General features: G+C 42.9%; 2 protein-coding genes across 12 annotated transcripts in view; one reads left to right on the forward strand and one right to left on the reverse strand.

The window, feature by feature from the left end:
• Positions 1-22,399, forward strand: part of LOC134207634 (cation-independent mannose-6-phosphate receptor) — a 614,852-nt gene that overhangs the window by 36,246 nt on the left and 556,207 nt on the right. For all 11 annotated transcript variants that reach the window (XR_009978391.1, XM_062683380.1, XM_062683378.1 and 8 more), the window contains one exon: positions 4,448-4,509. Coding sequence is in view for 10 of the 11 variants with exons in the window: in XM_062683380.1 (XP_062539364.1) it covers positions 4,448-4,509 (62 nt within the window). In the remaining variant the exon portion in view is untranslated. The remainder of the gene's footprint in view (positions 1-4,447; positions 4,510-22,399) is intronic.
• LOC134207636 (protein toll-like) lies at positions 4,287-7,528 on the reverse strand. Its single transcript, XM_062683387.1, has 3 exons — positions 6,327-7,528; positions 4,536-6,224; positions 4,287-4,464 (listed from the first exon to the last, which is right to left on the reverse strand). The coding sequence occupies exons 1-2, from the start codon at positions 7,283-7,285 to the stop codon at positions 4,550-4,552; spliced, it is 2,634 nt and encodes an 877-aa protein (XP_062539371.1). The 5' UTR covers positions 7,286-7,528; the 3' UTR covers positions 4,287-4,464; positions 4,536-4,549.

Genomic DNA, 22,399 nt, shown 5'->3' on the forward strand with positions numbered 1-22,399 from the left:
TCTGGTCTTATACCATTCTATTATGTCGTGGGAGGGGACTTCAGTAACTATTGTTCTTGAGGTTCTTCCCATTTCCGCTAGTTTGTCGGCCTCTTCGTTTCCTTTGATGCCAACGTGGCTGGGAATCCAACAGAATGTGACCTTCTTTTTGTTTGCATTGATTCTTATATTGGCTATCCATGGATGTTTGGATTCGCCTTTTTCTAGTGCTTCTAGGCAGCTCGCAGAGTCCGTGAAGATGATGTTTGGTGTGCTATCCTCTTGTATTAAGTTTAGTGTTTCGAGCATTGCTCTGCTCTCTGCTGAGAATATTGTGCACATCTTGTTCATTTGGATGGCCATCTCTATGTTGTCACCTTTGATTCCACAGCCTACCTGGTCCTCTTTGACGGAGCCGTCAGTGTACCATTTATTGTGGTTTGCATATTTGTTAACCGTTTCTAGGTGCATCTGTTTTGCCCTGTGATTTTTCTCTTTAGCTTTGATCTGTTGTTTGATTGACCAGTCAATCTTAATCTTTGGTTCATACCATCTCTTCCTATTGTGTGTTGAATATGGGGCCACTATCGGGATTGGTTCCCCTGTAAGTTCTATTGCAAATTTATTTGCTCTGTTTATTAGGGGCAATCCGTAACAGTGGTGTTGTCCCCTTTTTTCGATCCATTTGATAGCTTTGTTGATGGTTGCTAGTTTAATATGTTTTTCAAGGGGGAGTGCTCCTGTTTCAGCTAGAATTGATGTGACTGGACTAGTGCGCAGGGCTCCTGTTATTGTTCTAATCGTTTGATTGTATGCGGGGGCGATGGTCTGCCAGAGTGTTTGATCGCTGCTTGAGTACAGGTGTGCTCCATAGAGTATTTTTGATAGTACCAGTGAATCAAATACGTTGAGCATCGTTTCACGGTTTGCTCCTTTGTATCTTCCTCCTATTATCTTTATCATGGTGCATCTGTCTTCGATGCTTTTCTTTATATTAAGTATGTGCTGTCTGAAGTTCCATTTGTTGTCTATTGTGACTCCTAGTAGTTTTGCGCTCTTTGCTTGTGGTACCATGAGGCCATTTATGTGTATTACTGGTACCTTGCTGTGTTTGTTTAGTGAGCATATATGTAGAATTCTTGATTTGTTTGGGGCTATTGTGAAGCCTATGTCTCTTGCCCATTTATCTGTGGTATCGATAATCTTTTGCAGTTTCCTTCTTAGCTTTAGCTTTACTTTGCCTATAAGCACTATAAGTATGTCGTCTGCATAGACTAGTATCTTAATATTTCTTCTTTGTATGCATATTCCGGCGATGGAGTTCATCGCTATCAGGAATAATGTTACTGATAGGACAGCACCCTGAGGGATGCCGTTTTCTTGTTCTTTGGTGGAGGATCAGGTGTTTCCTATCTCTACTTGGAATTTGCGGTTAGTTAGGAAGTCTTCGATGTATCTAATCATGTTCCTTCTATGTTCCATTTCTTTAGTTGTTCCAAGATTGGCCTTCGCCATGCCCTATCGTAAGCCTTGGATATGTCTAGTAGTGCACATTCAACATGCTCTCCATTTTTGATTGCCGGGTCGATTATGCCCTCTAGTTCAGTGAAGTATTCATCTGTGCCCCGTCCAGGTCGGAAGGCGAATTGTCTGGGGTTCAACATGTACTTGTCTTCTAGTTCGGTGATTAGTCTTTCGTTAATCATTCTTTCTAGGACCTTTCCCACACAGCTTAGTAGTGTGATTGGTCTGTAATTTTGGACATCATGGGCATTGACGTTATCTTTGGGTATAGGTATTACTATACCCATTTTCCATATGTCAGGTATCTTCCCCTCTGACCATATTCTGTTGAATTCCTCCATTAGGAGTACTTTGACTTTAGTTGGTGTGTGTCTTAACATTTCATAGCTAATGTTATCCACCCCTGTTGCTTTGCCATCTGCCTTCGCCAGTGCTTTGTTGAACTCTTCCATGGTGAAGGGTTTGTTGTAGTGTTTGTCTGATTCGTATTTTAAGTTTAGATTTGATGTTTCCCTGGACTTCTTAATGGTTTGGAACGTTTGGGGATATTGTTTTGTGGCAGATTGGTCATAAAAGTGTTCTGCTAGTTTTTCTGCTATTAGTTTTGGTTCTTCGATTATCGACGTGCCTTCCACTATTGTGATTTCTTGGGCTTTTGTTTTCCCACTTAGGGCATTGATTTTCCGCCATATTTCTTTGGTGTCAGAGACTTCTTTGTCTATAGTGCTGATAAAGTTGTTCCAGCTATCCGCTTTGGATTTCTTTATTGTTCTCTTTGCTTTCCATATGGCCCTTCTCATTCGATGGGCTAGTTTGGTTTTGGATATCGTTTTGTTTGGTGGACATCTTTTGAAGTTTGTAATGGCTTTCCGCCTTTCTCTTATAACCTTTGCTACGTCTTTGTTCCACCATTCCACTTTTTGTTTCCTACTTGTGGTTATCTTAGGTATGCTGGCTTCTGCTGCATCTTTTATTGCTGTCGTAATCGATTCCAATGAAGGAGGGGTTTCGCTAGGGTTGAATGTGGTTAGTAGTGATTGGAACAGGTTCCAGTCTGCTTCTTTATGGTTCCACGTTGGTTTGGATTGTGTTATTTTTGTTTGGGGTGGTTCTGATATCACTATTGGGAAGTGGTCACTCTCTCTGTTATCTGAGTCCACTGTCCACCTTAGTGGGCTGTTGGACTTTGATGTTATTGTGAGATCGATTGCCGACATGCACATGTAGTGCTTACTGAATTTGGTACTAGTGCCATTGTTTAGAAGTGTGAGGTCTAATTCATTTATGATTTCTTGGATGGCTCTTCCCCATCTGTCTGTTTTGAAACTGCCCCATTCTGTGCTGTGCGAGTTAAAGTCTCCCATTAGCATGAATGGTTGTGGTAGTTCCTCAATTAGTGCGATGATTTCTCTTTTCATTTCTGTCGCTGTCATTCTCCTAGGCGGAATGTAGATCGAGGCATATGTCATTGCCTTTGATCCTATAGTTCTGCATGCTACAGCTTGTAGTTTTGTTTTAAGGTGTACCTCTTTGTGTGGTATCGACTTATCAATAGCTATTGCAACTCCGTTTCTTGTCGGGTTGGGACCCGGTTTCATGTACCATTTGAATCTTCTATGGTCGATCTTGTCCACATATTTTGGGTTGCTCGATAGTGTTTCTTGGAGAGCTATTATCTTAGGTTTTAGTTCATTGGTTATCAATTGTAGTTCGGCTATCTTGCCTTTGATGCCACAGATGTTCCACTGTATGATGTTAGTGGGTTTGGCTATCTGTTGTGTTTGCTTTGGAGAGGCGGTATCTCTGAGCTTTTTGTGTACCTTGTTTGTCCCTTTTAGGTTTTTATTTTGTCGTATGTTGTCTTTTGTTCGCTTTGGTGGTGGTTCCCCTGATTGGATTCCCCTTGGAGAGGTTGGCCCAGCGGCCGTGTTTGAAGTTGTTAGAGCCATAGAATGTGGTCCGGTAATGTAGGATTGGGTGGTCCATCACATTACACCTACTTCATGTGATAAGGGCTGTTTACTACTGGATGTGCCCTGGTGTCCAGTAGGCTACCGTTCGTGACTTCTATTTTTATAGACCCTCTGCCATCCATCCTCTCGGCACGGCGGTCTTTACCTTAGGATTGGGTCTGTTTTGATTTGCGAGTGTTTATGTGTCGCTACTATTTGTGTAAATGTCCTTTGGTCTATCTCTTCGTCCTCTGTATACTGTGTATGTTCCGTATGGGCGGCTTCCGCCGCCTTTTGGGTCTACTCTTGGTTATTGCAAACGCTGCTTAAGCTGGCCTATGTGGCCTCATACCTGTACCCTGTTTGTTCTGGGTAATCGTTTGGGCGGCGCTAGCCACCTTTTAGTTTGATTCTTGTTAAGTGCTCTCGCTCTTTATATGTGACCTTATTGGTCTATCTCTTTGTCCTCTATGTACTGTGTATGTTCAGTGTGGGTGGCTTCCGCCTCCTTTTGGGTCTACTCTTGGTTTGATAAAACGCGTTGCTCTCGCTCATTTTATGATAGGGCCCTTTTTTTCGCACAGCTATGTAAAACAAGTTGAAATGCATTATCAGAACCGGTGCCCCCGCAATTGGGGCTTATCAAAAGACATTTATCATGGGTTGTAGCCCCCCGAATCAATTCATTATCGTAACAACTACCGAAAAATGTCTCTCACGGTATGCTTCCTATCGAGAGTGCATACAGACATGATATGTGAGAGATTTTCTCATTTTCCTTTAGATTCGAACCCTGATCACATTTAAGATTTTCAAAAATTGTTTCTCCGTCGTATGTTTTTATTGGAATTGTAGTACATGTAATACAAAAAAAAATGTACAGTTTCTTGACGTTGAAAGTATATTTGATTCCGCCGAAGTTCAATATGTCTAGCGCCGAGTGTTCAGATTTATGCATGTGTTGAACTGACATGAATTTCCTTATATTACAGATAACATCAACGTCAATCTGAAAATAGAATGCGGACAAATTAGTAGTTTCAACATAAATGAGGTAAGTTTTTATGTTTTTGCACGTACTTATTATCTTTATTTTACAATTCAACATCGCCCAAATCAATTCGTTCCCTGTGGCGATTCATCTCCCTCAACAAGCTGTCCCTCAAACGTCCCTCTTCCAGTAGTATCCCCTGCTCTCGTTGCATTACTTCGATATCACGGTGGGGCATTGCGTATAACAACTTTTCCCGAAACCGTTCATCATCCTTCCGAATGTAGGTCGTTGTGCTGAAGAACACCCTCAGCTGCGGGTCCAACTCGTCCAACTGCACCACGTCGTTGGCTAAAATCACAATCAATCTGGCACGATTCTGCCGCAATGAGTGCTCAAATGCCAATCGGAACTCGGCACGTGTCCACTCGTATCGTAGGAAATTGCGCGTTATGTAGATGATCGTGCGACGTGAATTAGCTATGGCGTTGAGTACTTGTTTCTGGAGCAAAACTCCGGGGACGAGTTTTCTCAGGTGAATACACACTCGATAGTTTTGGGGAGGGGCTTCCAGCGTTGGGATCAGTTGGTGAATTACGAAGTGTTCGTCGAGACGTGAGTACGAAATGAAAGCATCGTACTGAAGGTCCTCGTCGGCTTCTGCTTCGGAAACGTAACCTAGACATAGGTGTTTGATGAAAAGCCACTTCTTAATCGATGGTTGGTAGCGATAGTAAATTAAGAGTCCACTGACGATTATTGTTAAGATTAGGAATAAAATTAAGACAGAATTGTGGTTGTTTGGTTCGCACGATTTTTCAAATTCCACTAGTAGCTGTCCTGTTGCACAAGTCAAAGCGGATAAATTAGCGATCTTGGATCGTAGTAATAGAATGTGCTTTACATATGTGCAGTAACAATGTAGATTATTTTCCAACAGGTTAATCTGTGTTAGGTTTGAAAGATGCATGGCAGATCGCAATAGCTTTTCGTCAATACTGGTGAGGCTATTGTTGTTCATGGAGATCACGGTGAGGTTCTTGTGTAAGGATGAAACTTTCCAGCTTTCGACGAAATTGTTATCTATCAGCAAGGTGTTTACGAATCCAAATCCCGGATTGCTCTTAATAGTTGGCAGCTGTTTTATTGCGTTATTGCGAACGTTCAGTACAATAGACGAATATTTCAGGGGAAAATACGGAGATATCTGAGGAACCTTTCTTAAGTTTTTGTTAGAGCAATCCAAAACAAGTTCGCGTTGTGGACCAACCAAGCGACAGTTGTTACAATCTTGTGGACAAGGATATGCCTCTAAATCACAGTAAAGCTGGTCAATAACTAAATCGTTGAATCTTTCGGAGTGGTTCAGTTTTAATTTATCTTTTTGCACCATTTGAACAAAGTTTATCATTTTACAATTGAATTCTAAAGGATTACCAATCACTGATAACTCTAATTTTAGCCGTCCATCCAATGTATCCTTGTCGATTTCAATACTTTTAATTTGGTTGTAGGATAGATCAAAATATCGTAGCGATGGTGGAATTGCATTGATCGACAAACTTTTTATCGCATTATTACTTAATCTTGCTACGCTCAGCTCCGGGGTACATGAATTATTGTGGCCTTCGAATGGTATATTGGTAAATTTATTCCAATTCAGGCTGATGATACTTAAGTTATGGGCTTTAGAAGGAAAGGACTCGCATGATATGACGCTTAGATTGTTTCTGTCAATTTTTAAAGATTTTAAAGAAGTCAGATGAAGGAAAACGCGGCTGAAAAATAAAAGTAAATGTAAATTAGAAAATTATTGTTTTTTAAATATAAAAGGAAAATTTTCAATGCAGACTACGGATAGAAGTGGGTCACATACTTACTTGCCTAATACAGTTAATTGATTCCCGCTCAAATCCAGTATTATTAATTGCGTTTGGCTCCAGAACATGCGCTCTTGAATATGCTGCAAGAGTCCATCAACGATACGCAACTCAGTCAGCTTCGTTAGTGGTTCGAATATGTTGTCCGGTAACTGCGTCCGAACGAATCGTAGACGTAACCATGCAAGCTCCCGGTTGGATCGGAAGGCATCCTCTGCTATTGTACCAATTGGGTTTTGTTCCAAATCCAAAAGGGTTAGGTTTTGGAGCATTGAGAACAATGCTGATGTTATTATAGAAATGTTATTGTGATCCAAGTAGAGTTTCTTCAAAGACGGAATTGCCATAATTTTTGGGAGGTCCTTTAGGCTTTTATTATTTGTAATGGAAAGAGTATTCAGGCTTGGGTTGTTGGACAAGAAGTTGTTCGTTGGAAAACTGACATTACTGTTGCTCAAAGGAAACTCTCCGAACTGATCCTCATCAAGCGGAAATGTGTCGTTATTTACCCATGTCATATTCTTCGCAAATATTTCTACCTTAGTTATGTTCAATCCACTTAACACAAATGTGTCTCCAAGTTGCGTATTTTCGTTCAAAATTACCGCTTGAACATCACGTATCCCGATCCTCTGCAGCATACTCTTAAAGGAATCGTTCAATATACAGGATTGAACTTCAACTTCTCTTATTCCACTGAAATCCACATCGAATAGGGTCGGTTGTTTGAACTGCAGTTGGTTTCCATTGCAGCCGATGCATAAAGTGGAGTTGTCTTCAGGCGCTTGATATATCTCAAAATAATGGCACAACACTGTCATATTCGCATCGGTACAATTACATTCACTTGAAGGGGGAAGCGTCCGGAATTTATCACACAATGTGGCTACGCTGGTTTTAAAGATTGTACATGATGTACCAAATGTGGCAAACAGTACAAAGTTCACTAGATTCTTCATTGCACTTGCGAATTTGCGTTAGTTTCAGGAAATAATTTAATGGCTACGCGATCACACTTTGCGATCAACGATTACCCCATTACGACTATCTGGGCAGGATTGCAGCGAGGAAGTGAATGCCGTTTCATCTCAACGAGAGCATAGTGTTGTTGTTGGAAGATCTTGATGATAACGAAGTCTTGACTCATGGCGCCAGTAGATTGTATTCCTGTTTTAATCTATTAAATGTGAGATAGAGTTTACTATTATTAGATTTGTTTCTTTTTTTGCAATTGTGCTATGCAACTGATGATAACCCTATTAAGAGGTGTGCGCTGATCCAGAAATCGTTTGCGCTTGTCGTGATTTGTTTCGGCGGCTGCCCGGCGGCGTGAATCGACGTGACAATATTTTATTGCATTTGATTATCGTGATTTTTAGAAAAGATTTTTTTTTTTCAATTTTTTGTTTTGCTTGTAAAAATTTAAGAAAGTTCTTCGTAATTTTTTTAGGAATTTTCACTTTACTTCATAAAAAAAAATCTTCGGATCCCCCTCGGGAAATTATTGAGGAATTCCTGGGCAAATTCTTCGAGAGTTCCTCTCGGGAAATTCTTCGGCAAATTCTTTCGTCAAACTTTTGTCGGCATTTTTTTAAATTTCCTTGGCAACATTTTTCATCTCCCTCCACAACTTCTTCAATTCTTTTAGGCAAATTCTTCTGGAATTCCTTGAAAAAATCATCAGTATCTCGTACTTGATTGATTCGACTTAAGTATGGAACGGGTTCTTATTTCGCCAGCATTGGAGACGTGTATCAAAATGCCTTCGAGCATGTTGAACACATCGACCTTGTCTCTCTCGAAATCTCGAAGGCGTTCAATCACACCTGTCAATCTTTAGTCCTACAGAAGTTCTTCAGAAGTGGTTTTTTGGCAACATATTTGTAAGAATAATATGCTACTCGGACGCGTATCTATAACAAACTGATTTATTGATGGCTTTCTCTTTAGTGTCTTACATAGTAATAAGTGTTTGTGTGTGTGTAACATTTATAACTGGATAAGGGACTCTTCAATGGTTAACTATACTCATGTCACATCTCCCTTTCCAAAACCGCATTAATAATATTCGAAATCGTCGTTTCTTCTGCAACGAATCAGTCTACCACTTCTTGTGCGCTGTCCCACCTGTTCTTCGCTTTGATGATTCTCTACGACTGTCTCAGCAAGCATGTGTGGTACCCTTTCCGTTGGGCACTTTTCAGGATCGGTATCCGGAGGTGGAGTCTTATATTCCGAAGTCGTAGGCTCAATGTTAATCGGCGACGAGATTGTTCTTCTTATATCGCGGGCGTTTCTGCGCACTATCTGACCATCTGAAAGTTTCACCAAATAAGATCTCGGCTGTTCTAGTTTTTTCTCGATATCACCCGCTTCCCATATCCGTGACCTTGTATTGCGTATCATTACATGCTGCTTTTCTGTGAACTCCGGAGCATCCTTACCTCCTCTGTCGGCATATACTTTTTGCTGTACTCTTTTGGCTTCCAGCTTTTCTGTAACCCTGTCGACAATAGATGGTTCCAAGGACTTCTGCGTGCTCGGTAAAGGTGTTCGCAAACGTCGTCCCATGAGCCGCTGACTTGGTGATTGTAACTCGTTGTCCCTTGGGGTGTTCCGTAATAGCATCATAGCGAGATCAATATCTGTTTTGTCTTCTGAACATTTTTTCAACACATTTTTGGCTGTTTGAACGAATCTTTCTGACAATCCATTACTACGAGGGAAATGAGGACTAGAGGTTACGTGATCGAAGCACCATTCCTTGCTGAAGTTGGCAAATTCACTTGAAGAGTACTGTGGACCATTGTCAGTATATAGGATTCGAGGAATTCCATGACAAGAAAACCATCTTTTGAGAACTGCAATGACTGCTCTGCACGAAGTTTGTTTCAGGCGCTCAAAATCGAAGTATCCTGAATAGCTGTCTGCAATTAATACATAGTCCTCTCCATGGAAGTGGAACAGATCAGATCCTACGATCTCGAAAGGCAAGGTAGGAACTTGATTGTTGATAATTGTATGCTTCTGATTCGAACGTCGATACTTTTCACAAACAGTGCATACTTCCACCATCTGTTTTATCTCAGCCGTCATTCCAATCCAGAATACTTGTTGCCTTGCCCGACTTATACACCCTTGGATTCCTGTATGCCCTGAGTGGATAATCGCTAACATCTTAGCTCTCAACTTTTTTGGTATGACAATTCGGTGCAATTTGAATACCATACCTTCGTAACAAGCCAATTCATCACGAAAGTTCCAATATGAGCGCAGTTCGATTGGAACGTCTCGCCTGTCATCTGGCCAACCGAACATAATGATCTTCGAAAGTTGTATAAGTTCTGGATCATTTGCACTTTCTTTCTCTAGTTCGAGTCTTGCAGGTTGAGACATTTGAAGCAAGATATGAACCACCAATTCATCCGTTTCCTCTGGGGCATCATGGTTGTCTACGTCCCTGCTAAGAATGTCTGCTAATGGAATGTCCTTCCCTTTTTTATATTGGATCCTTGGATCGTATTGCAAAACGTCCAATAGAATTCTCTTGAGTCGTGGAGGAGCCCTATCCAAAGACTTCTTGTAAATCGATTCAAGAGGTTTATGATCAGTTTCAATGACTAGATCTTTTCCATAGATATACTCATGGAACTTATTACAGGCGAAGCGGATCGCAGCAGCCTCCTTTTCGATCTGTGGATAGTTTTCTTGTGCCGATGTAAGGGACTTTGACGCGTATGCTACAGGTTTTCGTTTTGCAACAGTACCGCCCCAAAAGCTTTGGAACTCGCATCTACCGAAAGAGTTACTGGGGCATTGACATCGTAAAAACTTAAAACAGGAGGTGAAATCATCAATTGTTTAATTTTACAAAACGCATCCTCTTGCTCACGATCCCAGAACCATTCGACATCCTTGATCAACAATTTTCTCAGAGGCTCGGTAATGGCTGAAAGATTTTTGATGAATTCCCCACGTAATTGACTGTCCCTAGAACGCGTTGTAATTCCAATTTACATGTTGGTGATTTGAGCTGCATGATAGCTTTCAACTTTTCCGGATCTGCCTGTAGACCTTGCTGTGTTACAATATGCCCCAAAAATCTAACTAATGTTTGATTGAACATACATTTTTCTCTATTCAGTTTCAGTCCAGCCAATTCGATCCTTTTCAAAACAATTCTTGTCAATTCCTCTAACCTGTCTTCCGTTTTGGCATGGATGAGTATATCATCCATCGAACTCTCAACGCCCTCTAGTCCCATAAGCAAGTTGTTCATTAACTTTTGAAAACTTCCGGGGCTGACGCTAATCCGAAGGGAAGCCTTTTGCATGTATATCTACCCCAAGGAGTTGAAAAAGCCAGATATTCCATCGATCGTTCCGATACAGGTATTTGCCAAAAACCTTTTTTCATATCTAGTATAGTGAAAAACTTGGAGTGGCATATACGAGCAGATATTTCTTCAACTGTCGACAGGGGATGCATTCGACGGAGGAGGTTACGGTTAACTTGAGAAGGGTCGATACAGATTCGCAGCTTACCTTTTTGCCTAACGATAACCATTGCGTTTGTTACCGGTGTTGGTTTACTGATAGGATGAATGACACCCATTCGCTCCATCGTGTCCAGTTCGTCCTTCACTGCTCGCCGTAATGCATGAGGAATTCGCCGTGGAGGAAAGGTGACAAAGGTAGGGTTATCGACTAGGTCTATGTCGTAGACGAAATCCTTGACGCAACCAAGACCTTGAAACAACGATTGTTCCATACTCAGCTGATCCACTCTGGCAATAAGGTTGAAACGAACACTGGTTTTTCTTCCGAGAATAGGAGTAACTTCACCATCAACCACTTTGAATGTTGCAGTGTTCAACTTTCCTCTGACAACCACCGGTAGTTGCGCTTCACCGGCTACACTCATTTTGTGGTTACTGTATGAAACCAGTCGTTTGGTTTTGGACGGAAACATTTCAAATCCCAGCTCACGGATTACACTAATTGGTATCACGTTACAGGCCGCACCACTATCAAGTTTGAACACCACGGTTTTGTTTTTGATCTTCACTTCCTCGTACCAAGCTTCTTCGGAGCTCTCGTCGTCATCCGAAATACTTCCAATGAAAAGCTCTTCTACTGATAGCTCCTCTTCTTTCCTGATACTGTTTCAGGGACAACTCATAATTTCGAATTATATCGATGGTTTTTTGCAAGTCCAACGCATCGTCAAGAAGCTGCGGAACTAATTTGTCGTACACCATTCCCGAAATCAACCGGTCTTTCACGAGTGAGTCGTGCAGAATACTGAATGAACATTTCTTCGCTTGCTCGCGCACACGCGTCAAAAAGGCATCGAACTGTTCCCCTTCTTGTTGCACAATTTTCCCATACACATAACGTTCGTATGTGAGGCAAGACTTGGGAACGAAGTAGCTATCAAACTTTGCTTTTAGCACACCAATATCACTTTCTTGCACGTCGGTGAGTCCGAAAGTATCCAACACACGCACACAATCTTCACCGATGCAGCTTAGGAAGGTAGCTGCTTGCGTTTGTATAGGTTTTTGCGAAAGCTCCGTTGCCACTGAATACCAGTGGAATTGACGCCACCAAAGCTTCCACTTCGCCGCCATATTTTCTTCAATCACTAGTGGCTTCGGGGGCTTAATTGATGCTCCCTGCATCAATATGGCTTTTTCCTCAGACATATTCACTTTCTCTAGTAATTTCAGTTACTATTACACAACTCGCGCCACCGGACCGTGATTTTGCGTTCGTTTTCCGACTATTCTGACACCATGTAAGAATGATATGCTACTCGGACGCGTATCTATAACAAACTGATTTATTGATGGCTTTCTCTTTAGTGTCTTACATAGTAATAAATGTTTGTGTGTGTGTAACATTTATAACTGGATAAAGGGCTCTTCAATGGTTAACTATACTCATGTCACAATATTGACCTTTGTCCGAAACTTTCACATGGGACGTTTTTTTACTAATACTTATATTGGAAACTAAACATTGAGGACCTACCAGGAGGAAACAGGTGGGCGCCCAACCAATGCGCACTCGAATTAAGGAGCAATCCACCGTAAGCACAGTGCTTCGTTGGACCATATCGGTAAGATTTTCTATGACCGCCAGCAAATAAGTTCGTTATAGCACGTTTATCGTGGGAGATACCCACTGTCCGGTGCAAGTATCAAGTTGCGGGAATACTCGATCCTCAACCGCAAAATTATAGATGGGCTTGGTGTTTCTATTCCGTGGTCTAATCTATTTTTTCCACTTCCGCGAGGTAAAAGTCTGACCACCGCACTGTGGCGGAAAGCCGGACAAAACCTCAAAGTTTTTTCGTGATTTTCGTGAAGCCCATATTTCTTTTAATTTAACATATATATTGAATGAGCTAGTTTCAAAATGTTTTGATTGTAGCTTGTAAATTTAATTTTTGGTGTCTTGTTGAAGTTCATTCCGTAAGGTGTCTCCCGAACAAATATGTATCTGAAAATGAAATTGACTAAACTTTTTTGGGAAAGATTCGAAAAGATCTGGTGTTATGTATTAAAATCTATTTGTTCGTGCAAAACAACGTATTTTCTGCCCACCCTAATAAATGTTATCATATAAATGTATTTGTAACCCACTGTGATTCGTTCTAAGCATATGAGAAATAAATAGTCTACATACCTCCGCCATGGCAGGACGAGAAAGCAACCCGCTCTTATTTCATTATAAAATTACACAACGTAGGAATATCCCAACCCGTGCGCGATCATAATTGGTGCCGTGACCGAAAACAAACAATCAGAACGACCTACGGACGATAATCATCAATCGTCCACAGAAAGCTGCAGCTCGTCCGTTTACTTCCAGCTACGATAGTGTGACTTTGTAGGTAGCTATCTAGCAGAGCATCAACTGTCTAGTTCACTTCGTTACTGCAGCAATGGGCTCGGTATTGAACTAGAAGGGATACTCAACTCCAGTGGACAGTAAAGTTGGATAACGCGCTTCATGGATTATATGATCACAAGGATTCTGCAGCACGAAACAGTCAGGATGAATACTGCTCCACTCCATACTACGATGGTGCGGCCATCCAGGTAGCCATCTAGTGCAGAATATTCGATCTCATCTCCTTGGACAGCCACAGTATTGTATGAGATATATTCATTGATCCAATGGCGAGTGCGTGTGCCAAATGATTCCAAGCTAGTGCTAGTGCTTGTAATGATTGTTCTCATGTTTTGTGATTGTATTTAAAAACTGTTCGTTTTGGGGGGGAGTATGTTCGTGCAAAACAACGTATTTTCTGCCCACCCTAATAAATGTAATCATATAAATGTATTTGTAACCCACTGTGATTCGTTCTAAGCATATGAGAAATAAATAGTCTACATACCTCCGCCATGGCAGGACGAGAAAGCAACCCGCTCTTATTTCATTATAAAATTACACAACGTAGGAATATCCCAACCCGTGCGCGATCACTATTTTTTTGTCTACTTTCCGGTGGTTAGTGTGGTGAATTGCGCATAGCTGCGCCAAAGCGGGAAATTGACTGGTGCAATGTTAGAATGAGGACGCTGTCTTTGTTCTAGATCCTAGGGCCATTTTAACCTCAAAATGAATTCAACGTTTCAAAATTACTCTGTGGTGAATTTTTTAACGCAATATCAGGTTTTGTCCGGTATTTGTATGAGGGCCCGCCACGGTGCGCCGTGAAGAATTTGAGCTGAAACTTGATTTTTGGTGCACACAAGAAGTGGGCCAAGCAAAATTGAAAAATGTACTACTAGAAATTGATTAATTTGAAACTAGATTTTATTAACTTTTCTATGCATTTTTCGTGGGGAAACGGACTCACTTTTTGCTCGTCGATGCTGCTGCTGTTCGTGATATCTCCACCGCGAGGTCTCCTTGGTTGGCAATGGCGCCGGTTCACAACCGGCCAGAGACGATTTACGGCACTAAAACCGCCGGGAAATACTGCTATCCGACTTCGCTCGTTCACAGATTTGGGATCTTTGATTCAGTTACCGCTCAGCTTTTGAGACGAGCAGACGTATTTTCGATTGCGTTCTCCGAAAGTCAAGCGATTAAATCCAGTGGTTTATATGTTCATTCGTCCGTGCCGCGGCGTGAAAATACGTTTCGTATAGATTACTCGCGCTTCCCAGTGAAGCCGTCTTTTGAAAAAGTGCATGGCTTCTGCCACACAGTCTTAGGGCTGAAGAAGGAAGATGTTGTGAGATTCCAGTGCCACCGCGGTGAACAATGTGCGTTCGTCAAGGTTAAAGACCTGACGCTCGCACAAAAAATCGTGGACGAACACGACGAGAAACATGAAGTGGATATTGCGGGAAAGAAGCACAAGTTACGAATTACGATGGAAGATGGAAGTGTTGAAGTGAAGGTGCACGATTTGCCGGAAAACGTTTCCGAAGAGAAGATCGTCGAGTTCCTTAGTGCGTTCGGCGAAGTGATCTCGCTGCGTGAGCTCGGCATATGGTCGGCTCGTATGTTAATCCAGCGAAATATCGATTCGTGGGTCACGATCGATGGCCAGCAGGCGTACATCGTCTACAAGGGGCAGATCTCCTCATGCAAACACTGCAAAGAGCAAGCCCACTCTGGCATTTCTTGTGTGCAGAACAAGAAACTGCTGGTGCAGAAGAGCTACGCCAACGTTACCAAACAAGCTGGGCCACGACCACAACCGAAAAAGACGAGCGGCGCGAAACCTTCGATCGTCAACCCGGTCGGACAGCGTACTGTCGCTCCACCACCAGCATCGCTGGAGGCCTTTCCCGAGCTGCCGAAGCCGGCGAGTCAGAACGAACCGTCTGGCTCAACAATTATATCAGTCAGCCAACCGCCGAGCAACGCACGAACGATGTCCCCAAGCCCACTACTGCACATGCAAAGCGCGCGCAGCTTATCGTCGTCGTCATTGCAAACACAAACATACAGCGCCGACGCAGCCTTGGTCGACTTGTTTAAAAAGCCTGCGACTCGATCGCAAAGCCGAACCGCCGGCAACGAAACGGATGAGTCATCAACATCCACAAGAAGCGGGCGAAGCCGAGGACGTCCACCTGGCAAAAAACAACGATGCGATGACGGTGACGACGAGCAGGGCGTGGATCTACCATAAATGGCTCTAACGTCGTACAACCTCGGATCCATCAACATCGGAACAATCACGAACCCCACGAAGCTCAACGCGCTCCGAACCTTTATCAGTAGCCAAAGCCTCGATATCGTGTGTCTGTAAGAAGTCGAGAACGAACAGCTTTCCTTGCCTGGCTTCGTCGTTTTTGCTAATGTAGACCACACGAGGAGAGGCACAGCTGTTGCGGTGAAGGAGCATATCCAGGTCACTCACGTGGAGAAGAGTCTGGATAGCCGATTGATCGCGCTGCGAGTGAATGACACGACCATCTGCAACATTTACGCTCCCTCCGGTACTGCTCAGCGAACGAGCAGAGAAGAGTTTTTCAATGGCACGCTGGCGTACTACCTCCGTCACCACAGTGCAAACGTCATCCTCGCTGGCGATTTCAACTGCGTACTGCGTGCATGCGACTCATCCAGCCCGAATACAAGCCCATCCCTGAAAGCAGCCGTCCAACAGCTGCAGCTACACGATGTATGGGAGAAGCTGTGTCCACGTGATGCCGGCTTCACGTACATCAATCGAAACGCACGGTCTCGACTCGACCGTATTTACGTAAGCCGGGGACTACGCGACAAATTGCAGTCTGCTTTTACCCACGTCTGTTGCTTTACAGACCATAAAGCGTTAACTGTCAGACTCTGTCTCCCCCCACTGGGACACGAGCCCGGGCGTGGATTCTGGGCCATTAGACCGCATCTCCTCACTGAAGACAACGTTGCCGAGTTCCAATATAAGTGGCAATACTGGACTCGACAACGTAGAAACTACGGGACATGGATGGATTGGTGGCTGTCGTACGCTAAGTCCAAAATCAAATCTTTTTTCAAGTGGAAATCTCGAGCCGTCTACGAGGAATTCCACGACGCGCATCAGCACCTCTACGCGCAACTACGACTAGCGTACGACAGCTATTATCAGCAGCCACAAATGATAACCACCATCAACCGTCTGAAAGGGGAAATGTTGGCCCTGCAACGTAATTTCTCGTACATGTTTATGCGAATTAACGAGACGCACGTAGCAGGGGAGCCGATGTCGATCTTCCAGCTGGGTGAAAGACGAAGAAAGAAAACTTTAATTACGCAGCTGCAGATAGAAGATGAAATTGTCGTCGAGCCTCAAGCGATCGAGGAGAATCTGTTTGATTTCTTTTCAAACCTCTACTCGGAACAAGCAGCAGAAAACGACGGCAATAACAACGGGGACGATTTTGCATGCGAACGTGTTATCCCACTAGACGACCCATCGAACGAAGCGTGCATGGAGGAGATAACAATGGCAGAAATTCTGTCTGCAATCAGAGCGAGCGCACCCAAACGGTCTCCCGGTGCCGATGGAATCCCGAAAGAATTCTATCTCCGAATGTTCGACGTCTTATTATTTATTTATTCAGACTAAGGCCGAAGTGGCCTGTGCGGTATATAAGAGTCTTCTCCATTCGGCTCGGTCCATGGCTACACGTCGCCAACCACGCAGTCTACGGAGGGTCCGCAAGTCATCTTCCACCTGATCGATCCACCTTGCCCGCTGCGCACCTTGCCTTCTTGTGCCCGTCGGATCGTTGTCGAGAACCATTTTCACCGGGTTACTGTCCGACATTCTGGCTACGTGCCCGGCCCATCGCAGTCGTCCGATTTTCGCGGTGTGAATAATGGATGGTTCTCCCAACAGCTGATGCAATTCGTAGTTCATTCGCCTCCTCCACGTACCGTCCGCCACCTGCACCCCACCATAGATGGTACGCAGCACTTTCCTTTCGAAAACTCCAAGTGCGCGTTGGTCCTCCACGAGCATCGTCCAGGTCTCGTGTCCGTAGAGGACTACCGGTCTAATTAGCGTTTTGTAGATTGTCAGTTTGGTACGGCGGCGAACTCTATTCGATCGGAGCGTCTTGCGGAGTCCAAAGTACGTACGATTTCCAGCCACTATGCGTCTCCGAATTTCTCTGCTGGTGTCATTTTCGGCAGTCACCAGTGAGCCCAAGTACACAAATTCTTCTACCACCTCGATTTCGTCACCACCGATGCAAACTCGCGGTGGGTGGCTCACATTATCTTCTCTTGAACCTCTTCCTATCATGTACTTCGTCTTCGACGTGTTGATGACTAGTCCGATCCGCTTAGCTTCCCTCTTCAGTCTGATGTAGGCTTCCTCCATCTTCTCAAAGTTACGTGCCATAATATCTATGTCGTCGGCGAAACCAAATAGCTGGACGGACTTATTGAAAATTGTACCACTCGTGTTAATCCCTGCTCTTCGTATTACTCCCTCCAAAGCGATGTTGAATAGCAGACACGAAAGACCTTGCCGTAACCCTCTGCGCGTTTCGAAGGGACTCGAGAATGCCCCTGAAACTCGAACTACGCACATCACCCGATCCATCGTCGCCTTGATCAACCGTATCAGTTTATCCGGAAATCCGTTTTCGTGCATTAGCTGCCATAGCTGGTCCCGATCGATTGTATCATATGCGGCTTTGAAGTCGATAAAAAGATGATGTGTGGGCACGTTGTATTCGCGGCATTTTTGCAATACCTGACGTATGGCGAACACCTGGTCTGTGGTAGAGCGTTGACCCATAAATCCCGCCTGGTACTTCAGGCGTTCAGCAATGTGATTGCGCGGTAGTTGCTACAATCCAGCTTATCGCCCTTTCTGTAGATGGGACACACGACACCTTCCATCCACTCCTGCGGCAGAACCTCATCCTCCCAAACCTTGGTAATCACCCAGTGCAGCGCTCTAGCCAGTGCCTCTCCTGGTAGTTGGTCAACTCCAGGGGCTTTGTTGTTTTTCAGCCGGCCGATCTCCTCCTGGATTTCCTGGGGATTCGGAGCCGGTAGTCGCATGTCCTGCGCGCGTGCTCCTAGGTTCATTACCATACCGCCACCGTTGTCTGCCATATCGCCATTCAGGTGCTCTTCGTAGTCCTGCCGCCACCTTTGGATCACCTCACGCTCGTTTGTAAGAAGGTTCCAGTTTATGTCCCTACACATATCGGGCTGTGGCACGTGGCCCTTACGTGAACGATTCAACTTCTCATAGAACATTCGTGCGTTATTATCGCGGTACAGTTCCTCCTTCTCTTCACGGTCTCGATCTTCCTACTGGCGCTTTTTCCTCCGGAAAATCGAGTTTTGTCTGTTCCGCGTCCAAAGATCTTATTCATTTTTCAAGTCCATTATCCGATTGTTCGCCATCGCCACAAGTTGCCTTCGACGATCCATTTTTTCCGTAAGACAACTTTCCAGATCGGTTATTGTGTTCATGTTTTACCTTGTTTACTAAAGTTCGCCATTGATAAAAGGCAATTTTTTATCCCGTAAATCGGATATTTATATGGAACTAGTTGACCCGGCAGACGTTGTCCTGCATAGTAGGCGAGAATGTGCGTTCCGAACTGCCCATGCAAAGTTCGCATAGAAATCACAATTTTAGTTTTTCTCGATTTGCTCAACTTTACTCGTAATTTTTGCATTAGGAAATATCATATAAACCCGTCGGAAACTATAACGAATGTTTTGATGAAGAAATGAAAAAAATCCATCCAGCCGTTTTCGAGTTATGCGGATACGAACACAGACCATTTCATTTTTATATATAAGAGAAGAAGATGGAAATAAATGTAATCCAACGCGAATAATAAGACCAATTCTACATAAATGCAAATATTGCGCAAAGTCAATGCTATTTTCTCAAATGTTGAAATGCCAGTCCGACCTAGGAAATCTCCGAGTGGGGAATTAGGTATGTCGATTTTTCAGGGAAAATTATTAGTGCTCGTCAGGTGATATACACACTTAGATTAGATACCTCGAAGTTAAAAAAACGCTCAGTGGAGCTACTGTATCAGGGAATGTCCAAAACAACTGGGATAGGCAAATTTAGGGCATAATTAGATGTGTTGTAACTACATGTCTACATGTTGAAACTCGAAATCGGACCAGAATCAAGTGAGATATGGCCATTTGTTTAGAATCGGTGCCGATCGGGAGTTTTAAGAGGGACCAGGCCACAAATTCATTTGAATCAAGCTTTTTGACCGATATTCTATTATGATTACATTCCAGAAGTCTTTTGACACGTCAATAATGAAAAACCAACCAAAAAGACGGATGCTAAAGTCGCTGGGGAACCCGTAGAAGAGGACATTCCAGTTTTAGCGCCAAAACTAGTCATTCGACGTTCGTTTTTCATGGTTCTCTATCAGGAAGTGAGGTATGAGTATAAAATAGAACATTGACGGCTTTGACCGCTTCCGGGACCTACGGATAGTCCCCAGGGAACCCGTAGAAGGGGATATTCCAATTTTAGCGCTAAAACTAGTCATTCGACCGTTCGTTTTTCATGGTTTTCCATCAGGAAGCGAGGTATGAGTATAAAATGGACCATTGACGGCTTTGACCGCTTTCGGGACCTACGGCTTGTCCCCGGGGAATCCGTAGAGGGAACATTTCAGTTTTGGCACCAAAGCTAGTCATTCGACAGTTCTTTATTCATGCTTTCCTATCAAGAAGCAAGGTATGAATATAAAGTGTAACATTGACGCCTTGGGCCGCTTCTGGGACCTACTGATTGTCCCCGGGGGAACCTGTAGAGGGGACATTTAAGTTTTGGCATCAAAGCTAGCCATTCGACGGTTCGTTTTTCATGGTTTTCTATCAGGAAGCGAGGTATGAGTATAAAATAGGCCATTGACGGTTTTGACCGCCTTCGGGACCTACGGATTGTTCCCAAGGAACCCGTAGAGGGGACATTTCAGGTTTGGCACCAAAGCTAGTCATTCGACAGTTCTTTATTCATGCTTTCCTATCAAGAAGCAAGATATGAATATAACGTGGAACATTGACGCCTTTGACCGCTTCCGAGACCTACGGATTGTACCCGTAGAAGGGGTATGGTGCAAGGCCAAGTAGCAGATATCCCTTTTCTCTTTCCGGATAATCTACCTTCGCATTTTTTTGCTCTTCTTGTTTTATTCCAGCTTTTTGAAATATGTTTGCTTGCCGAAACAGTTACTACGTCCAATTTGGGTTGACAAGCCAGGCTTATTGTACCTATCCATTCCGCCTGCACAATTAGAAGCAGAAAGTAAATTTTGTGCCATATTCTGCGCAACATAAATTGTTTTCTATAAGATAGAGAATACACTCTTAAAGCCGATATTCATCATATTGAAGCAACAAATAATCTGCTTTTGCACTTCGCTTTGAAAAAATGAGTCCAATTATTATTTTTTGCTCCAATTCGAGAAAAAATTGTTTACCTACGAATTTGTGCGAATTGCTCAATGCTAATGCTAAATTCGAGAAAAAATTGTTTACGTGCGTTTTCGCACTGCTGCTAATGGAGGCCATTTTTTACATTTTTCAATTTTACCGATTTTGTTTTTCTTCATATTTCCGTTATCAACGCTAATTTTTTGCTTTATTATCTGCCCATGACAATAACAAATTCCCAACTTTTTGATGACATGTAAGCAGTGTAATGAAAATGAAAATGAAACTTTTTGATGACATGTAAGTAAATAATATAATAATTACAGTGAAGAAAATTTAAAAAAATGTTTCAGTGTCAAAGTGCGCAGAATTAGGAGCCGCGCAGAATAAGGCACGCTCACGGTATAAGAATAAAATTATAAGTTACTAACATGCAATCAACGATTTGAATAGATTGCAATGCGTTCTATACCTTCTTAATTTTATTTCCCCTTAGATTCTTCGATACAACCGATACAAAAGCGAATTTGAAACCACATGACCGTTCTACGCATAATTGTCCCATGTTACATTTGATGAAAAAAACCAAACTCGAGTCAATTGGTCTTACCAATTTCAGAATCGATTGAATCTTAAAATTTAATAAATATTTTTGGGATGTTATGAGTGTAGACCCTACTTTTCCAGGACATAAAACGAATCACTACTTATTTAAACGGTTTTCAGTCTCTATTTTCATCAAACAACAACTTCATTTTTTCAGTGGGATAATTGACTCGAATTTGAAATTTTTCATCGAAGGTAACATGGAACAATTATGCGTAGAACGGCAGTGTTGGAATGATCCAACATTTTTAATTATTTTCTGAGCATAATTCATGATTAATTCATGTAAATTTTTATTGAACTCAAACTAGAAATTCGTAATTCAGCTTTATGAATTGATCGACATATAGGGGGAATGACGACTTTGGCAGGTTTTGTTCTATTATTGGAAGGGTTTTTTTATGACTGACTAGGCTCAAATTTGGCCTAAACGTTCTTTGCATATCAAAGAATATTGTGGCCAAATTTCATAAAATTTGGTCGACAAAAACCCCCCTGCCAATAATAGAACAAAACCTGCCAAAGCCGTCTTTCCCCCTACCAAGATGCAATAATGAATTCATTCAAATTACAAAATTTAATAGCGCTTGATGGGGATGTGCTTGAAATTGTTGAAGAATTTGTTGATCTTGGAACGATTATGACATGTGACAATGGCGTTTCTCGTGAGGCGAGAAGACGTATTGCTGCTGCGTAACCACATGCATATGCAGACTGAAACGAAATCTGTTCTGTTTAAAACTCTGACGATGAAAGATGCGGACCGGAAAGCTTTCGGGGTTTTAGAGCAAAAAATGCTGCGAACCATACTCCGAGGAAACTAAAAAATGGCGTGTGGCGCAGACGCTTGAATCAAGTGATCAAACAAGAAAATATTGTGAATCGTTTAAAACATGGCAGACTTCAGTGGGTTGGTTACTATGTGCGAATGTCGGAAGAAAAAATAGCGAAAACAATATTCATCAGAGAATTAGATAGAGACCGGCGAGTTCGTGGAAGGTCACGAACTCGCTGGCTGCACGCAGGTGAATTGGACCTGGGAAGCCTGAACGTTGGGGGAAA

This window comes from Armigeres subalbatus, chromosome 1 (assembly GCF_024139115.2).
Source record: "Armigeres subalbatus isolate Guangzhou_Male chromosome 1, GZ_Asu_2, whole genome shotgun sequence".
Taxonomy (NCBI): domain Eukaryota; kingdom Metazoa; phylum Arthropoda; class Insecta; order Diptera; family Culicidae; genus Armigeres; species Armigeres subalbatus.

Excerpts from the sequence above, each read along its gene's own strand:
- LOC134207636 (XM_062683387.1), bottom strand. The coding sequence starts at position 7,285 with ATGAAGAATCTAGTGAACTTTGTACTGTTTGCCACATTTGGTACATCA. Across the intron at positions 6,225-6,326 it reads CAATTAACTGTATTAGGCAA|CCGCGTTTTCCTTCATCTGA; the intron begins GTAAGTATGTGA and ends TTTATTTTTCAG.